Source organism: Hibiscus syriacus, unplaced genomic scaffold (genome assembly GCF_006381635.1).
Source record: "Hibiscus syriacus cultivar Baekdansim isolate YM2019G1 unplaced genomic scaffold, ASM638163v2 tig00016066_pilon, whole genome shotgun sequence".
NCBI lineage: Eukaryota > Viridiplantae > Streptophyta > Magnoliopsida > Malvales > Malvaceae > Hibiscus > Hibiscus syriacus.
This window is the reverse complement of record NW_024062381.1, coordinates 451,546-457,545: the sequence shown is the minus strand read 5'-3', so window position 1 is coordinate 457,545 and position 6,000 is coordinate 451,546. Positions and strand designations below refer to the sequence as shown.

General features: G+C 36.8%; 1 protein-coding gene across 1 annotated transcript; it reads right to left on the bottom strand.

Moving 5' to 3' along the window:
• Nucleotides 1–4,465: 4,465 nt before the first annotated feature.
• Nucleotides 4,466–4,924, bottom strand: LOC120208233. The gene has a single exon (XM_039207553.1). The coding sequence runs from the start codon at nucleotides 4,922–4,924 to the stop codon at nucleotides 4,466–4,468; it is 459 nt and encodes a 152-aa protein (XP_039063484.1).
• Nucleotides 4,925–6,000: the final 1,076 nt, after the last annotated feature.

Sequence of the window (6,000 nt, the reverse complement as noted above, 5' to 3'; positions counted from 1 at the left end):
ACAAAAATGTTTTATCTTGTAAGAGACATAAAAACGATCAAAGGTACATTCGGACTAAATCCTCTAGACCCCGAACAGCTTCTAGTAGGTTGACAAGTCTTCTGTCTTCATCTGTCACTGGTTGTATGTCTTGTCAGACCATTCCAGTTTCCCTTGCCAGGCCGTGTAGATGACGAGCTGCCTTCTGTACTTGATCCAGGAAGTCTCGGATGACTGCATCTCTGGCCTTCACCCTTTGTTGTGCTTGCTCCCAACAGAAACACCACTGTAAACATCCGTCGAAGGGCACTATCTGAAGCTTGCTTACTTGCTTCTTGAACCCATCTACAATAGCTTCTAACTCAGCTATTGTTTTGCCATCTCTCTCATGTTGTTTCTCCAGATCAGCCATCCGGATTCTCAAGCATTGGTTTTGATGCTGACTGCCTGCTAAGCGCCTCTGGGCAGTCTTCATCTGTTCCTTCCAAGCTCTCTCATTCCATTATTTAGAAGCCACTTTCAATTTGGAGCTATCCTTGACTTTATCTTGATACTCCTTTCTCAAGTCTTCGAGCTCTAAACGGACTCTTTTTTGTTCTCTTTCTAGTTTGTCTGCTCAATCTTTCTAAGAGTCGGCATCTAGATTCCACTAATAGCGCTCAGCCTCAAGTTCCTTTATCCTCTTCCCCAGCTCATTGTTCACAGTTTTAAACTTTGTTTTGGCTATCTCAAGTCCAGAAGAGACATGCATGAGATGCTCCTCCATGGTCCGTGTTTCATCACAGTTTGACACCGGGGTATTGTTGTTTTTTTGCAATCTTCGCCACTTAAATAGTCTGGGGTAAGCATGTCTTTAGCAGCCACAATATCCATTCGTAACACTTTCTTCCCTGAATTGACAATCTCTTTGATCCTCTTCTTATAATTGTCACCGTGATACTCAAACTCTGATTTAGCTATTCCGCATGTTGCTGGGAAAAACTGACGTGCCCCATATTGTCTAAGTGCTAACAATGGATCATACCCAACTGCACCCCAAAGTCCAAGTAAGGTCATAGTGTCGGAGTCCCCACATCGAAAAATAACGTCACTAAGGAACAACCAGGGGGCTCTCCAGGTAATATCCTGGTCTTGGAGATGAGTGAATACTTTCATCCACTTCTCTTTTGAAGCATCTTCGTGCCATTTCATGGTGATGAACTTTCTCAAAGGTGAATACGTAGTGCTAAATCGGCGGTAGGCAACCCCATTATTCTTCCAGAAGTGGCTGTGAATCCAGACTTGAAGGAGTTGAACACATTCAATGAATCAACCTCCGCCAGCTCTTCGAAAATGGTTGAGAAACCGAAAGGTCTCAGCTAAGATGATTGGTACTAGGTTGACCCGTTTCGGAAGTTGCTCAAACAGTTCCACCACGGCTACGTCAATACATCCCAAAATCTTCAGAAAGATGATCAAGCCATACATATCTAGTGCAAAAAAGGTTTATAGTCTTCCATTCATCAGGGTGGTCATTCATTAGTTTCCTTATGTGGATCCACTCAATTCCCTGCCCGTTACCTTTGTTTCAGAGTCGGTCAGTCACCCACTTTTCATCAACTCCTGCAATCTTAGCAGTCTGTTCTTGAAAGACTGACTCTTGATGTGTTTGATGTAGGCTCGCTCCAGTTTAATGCTTTCACAGTGCAATAGTGTAGTATACTCCTCGATGGTAGGTACCATGTCCTCCTGGTTAAAAGTGAAGCAACTGTATCCCGGGTTCCAGAATCGAACCAAGGCTCTGATTAAGGGCTCATCAGTCTTAACATGAAGAAAAAGTGCAATGTCACCATATCGCTGACTGAACTTCTGTTTCCAATCATTCTTCAACTGCCCCAGATGTCCCAAAGCTCTTGCATGTCGTTCTGCTTTAGGCTAATAGAGGCGTAGCTAACCAGTTCTGACACATAGCTTCCTTGAAGACTGTCTCCCTTTTCCTTCTGAGTCTTCTCGGACCATAGTCGTACCTCGGGGTTTTTAATCTCTTGTATTACAACACCTTTATCCATTAATTCAGATTATTTTGTGTAACAAACACCTTTTTAGGGATCAATGGCCTCTTGTTATGATGCAAATGATGAAAACAAAATAAAAGAGGACAAAATAAAAAAAATTAGTGAGGTAAATTAAAATAATAAAATGAAAAATCCTACCCCACATGATATCTACCCGAACATGCTTAGTATTCCTACTCGGACATGATCGCTATCCCGCATGCTAATTTCAAACAAATCCTAACCGCGTATTTGTCTAGTTCGCATGCTTTGAACAGAAAGTGAAGCATGAAATAATTCTGGCATCCTAGGGTTTGAAATGAGGTTTTAGGGTAGGCTCTAATTCTTCAAAGTCTCCCCGGTTTAGGTGCTAAAAAACGGTACCCGAGTTCTCCTTGCTGGTGCCCCCTTGGGCTTGCCAGACCCTTAGTCCTAAACCCATCACAGGCTTGTGTGGACTAAGTTAAACTCGAGAGGACACATTCCCTTATTTCTATGCGGAGAATAAATTCACACGAAGACATAAGATATATGAATCCCGAAGGCTACTTGCTAGGCATATGCAGTGAATAAATTCACACGAATGCATCTCTTTTACCCCCACTTAAAATGGGTTCAGAGCTCGGGTTTAGAGCCTTAGATGAAAAAAGACTTTAAGGGCTGAAATCATTGAGAAAACGGTTAGTACAACTATTTACTCGAAAAAATATAATCAAAAGTAAGCAATAAGGATCGAAATGTTACCTTAAAATTTAAACTTACCCTTTTCGTTAAAAAGATAACTGAAAATTACCTTAGCCTGACTCACTTGAGAATCCCCAGCGGAGTCGCCAAGCTGTCGCAACCGTCTTTCGGTTGGGCCCCGGAATTGGGCTTCGACTTAGGAAAATGGATTGGAGTCGCCACCGATCATTTATTTAAAAATAAATGGGTTGATCGGATACCCTATTTCTTACCTGATCTGCGTCTTACCAGAAATATGCCGGGCTCGGGAGTCGGTTACGGTCAAGGAAGGATTAGCACCCTTGAACCGCCCTTTCGGTACTACATAATTTCCAGTTGTCTTAATTAAAAAAATTGTAATTTTAAATTGAAAGGTAAAATTTGATCATGAATTACTTACCTCTGATTAATTGACGAAAATACCCTTAAAAAGTCATAAGATGTGTTAGAGGGAAAAAATGAATAAATGAAAAATTGAAGAATAAAAATAAGTAAAAAAAATAAAAGGAAAAATAAATAAATAAATAAATGAAATATTAAAATATATATATATATATATATATAAATGAGTAAAATAGAAAAATAATAATCATAACAATAATAATAGTAATATGAAAATATAATATAATATAAATAAAAAAACCAAAAACTAAAATAAATAAATAAATATATAAACCAAATATAAAAGTATACATATAATGATAATTGGCTTATAAATAAACTATTAAAAACATACATATATACGTATATGACAAAGTAAAAAAAATTAAATAAAGATAATTACAATATATATATAGTAATAATACGCTTATAAGTAAAATATTTAAATATATATATATATATATATATATATATATATAAATAATAAATAATATTAATAAATAAAAATGAATAAAAATAAATAAAAAATATACGTATATATATTTATATAATGACAATAATGTAAATAATAAATAAATAAAAATATCTATACAATAAATAAAATGACTAATATAAAGAAAAATAAAGATTGAGGCCAAATTTGAAAGACAATTAACGTTGATATTACGCATTAGGGGGATAAAAAATGAACACGCCTTAGGGTAGATCTAGGTTCGAAACTTCAAAACCCCACCCATTTTTGGTCATCGGCGTAACCCACGTTTTGGGTTATTCGAACCAAATCTCAAGAAAAATAACGTGCACATGCGAGAAATGAACGAATCAAAAAAATGCTACCTTTTATTTCCTTTTCGAATCGTTTACAATAGCTTTGCCTTTGTATTTTCCGTGCTTTCCTCTGTATTTTGTCTGTAAATCGTGTGTTACAATAGTGAGTTACAATGGCTATTTATAGTGCTTGTGGATCCTATCTTTAGGATTTTAAATCATAGTAGAACTCTATCCTATTTTTAGGAGTTTGAATCCTAGTAAAATTTTATCCTATTTTTAGGAGTTTGAATCCTAGTAGGACGAAAAGGTGTGTTGACACTTCTCCAAGGGTAATCACTTCCTTATTGTGCTCAACATGGGTGCCTACGTAGTGCTTTAATCGTTGTCCATTAACTATAAACTCATGTTCGTCAGTGGTGGTCTTGATTACTACGGCTCCATGGGAGAAAGGTTTTACTAACTTCGAACGGCCAGATCCATCTCAATTTCAGTTTTCTCGGAAAAAGTTTTAATCGAGAATTGAAAAGAAGTATTAATTTCCCTGGCAAGAATTATCGCGACAGTATCTTCTTAACATGTCAATGTTTTGTTTTCTCTTTATAAGTCATCGCATTGTCATAAGCTAATGCATGGAATTCATCTATCTCGTTGAAGTCCAATAAACATTTTTGCCCTGCACTCTCCCAATCCATATTCACAATCTTGATGGCCCAAAATGTCTTATGCTCGATTTCCATCGAAAGGTGGTAAGCCTTTCCATAGAAAAATCTATAAGGAGATATGCCTAGGGGTATCTTGAATGTTGTGCGGTAAGCACAAAGTGCATCATCAATTCTTAGAGACCAATCTTTTTTAGATGGATTAACAAACTTCTCAAGGATAATCTTCAATTCATGGTTGGATATTTTGGCTTGCTTGTTTGTCTGTGGGTGATATGTTGTGGCAAATTTATGCGTCACTCTCAAGAGTTGCAACATCTTGGCAATTAGTTGGTTTTGGAAATGCTTGCCTTCATCACTAATGATTGCCCTTGGCATCCCAATCTGTGTGAACATATTTTTCTACAAGAACCTTTGTACGATTTTGGAATCATTTTCCTCAACCCATTTAGATACATAGTCGATGGCAAGTAAGATGTATAAATTGTCGAATGAGGATGGAAATGGGCCCATGAAATCAATACCCTACACATCAAACAACTCGACTTCAAGAATATTCTACAATGGCATCTCATGTTGTCTTGAAATATTGCCCGTGCGTTGACAACGATCACACTGCTTGTGAAATTCTTGGGAATCTTTATAAAGAGTGGACCAATATAAACCAGATTGTAAGACTTTGGCCGCAGTGCATGTTCCACCAAAATGGCCTCCATAAGGTGAAGAATGGCATTGTTGAAGCACATTTTGCTGCTCATTTTCTGGAACACATCGTCTTATTACATGATCTGCACATTGTTTAAACAAAAGAGGCTCGTCTGAATAATAATGCTTAGCATCATGTCGGAACCGTTTCTTCCATTGGTGATTAAGACCATGAGGTAAAATACCATAAACTTATAAATCAACTAGGTCAGCATACCATGGTGTTGTTGTAGCAACTAATATATGCTCATCCGAGAATACATCATGAATTTCCAATGAACCATTATGTTTATTGTTTCCTTCCAAACATGGCAAGTGATCAGCTACTTGATTTTTCGATCCTTTCTTATCCTTGATCTCAATGTCAATCTCTTGTAAAAGTAATATCCAACGAATTAAAAGAGGTTTGGCATATTTTTTAGTAAATAAATACTTAATTGTTGAATGGTTTGTATGGACGATTACCTTTGTCCCAATCAAATAGAAACAAAATTTGTCAAAAGCAAAAACTAGTGTTAGTAATTCTTTTTCTGTTGTGGTGTAGTTTAACTGAGCAATATTAAGAGTTTTACTAGTATAGTAAATCACATGTAAAATTTTACCTTTCATTTGACCTAAAATAGCTCCTATCAAAAAATTGCTAGAATCCCACATGAGTTCAAAAGGCAGCCACTAATCAAGTGAATGACAATGGGTGTTGTGGCAAGTTCCTTTTTTAAGGTTTTAAATGTGGCACATGAATTATCAAA

What these genes read in the sequence shown, in the direction of transcription:
- LOC120208233 (XM_039207553.1), bottom strand. Translation starts at nt 4,924, where the DNA reads ATGCCAAGGGCAATCATTAGTGATGAAGGCAAGCATTTCCAAAACCAA.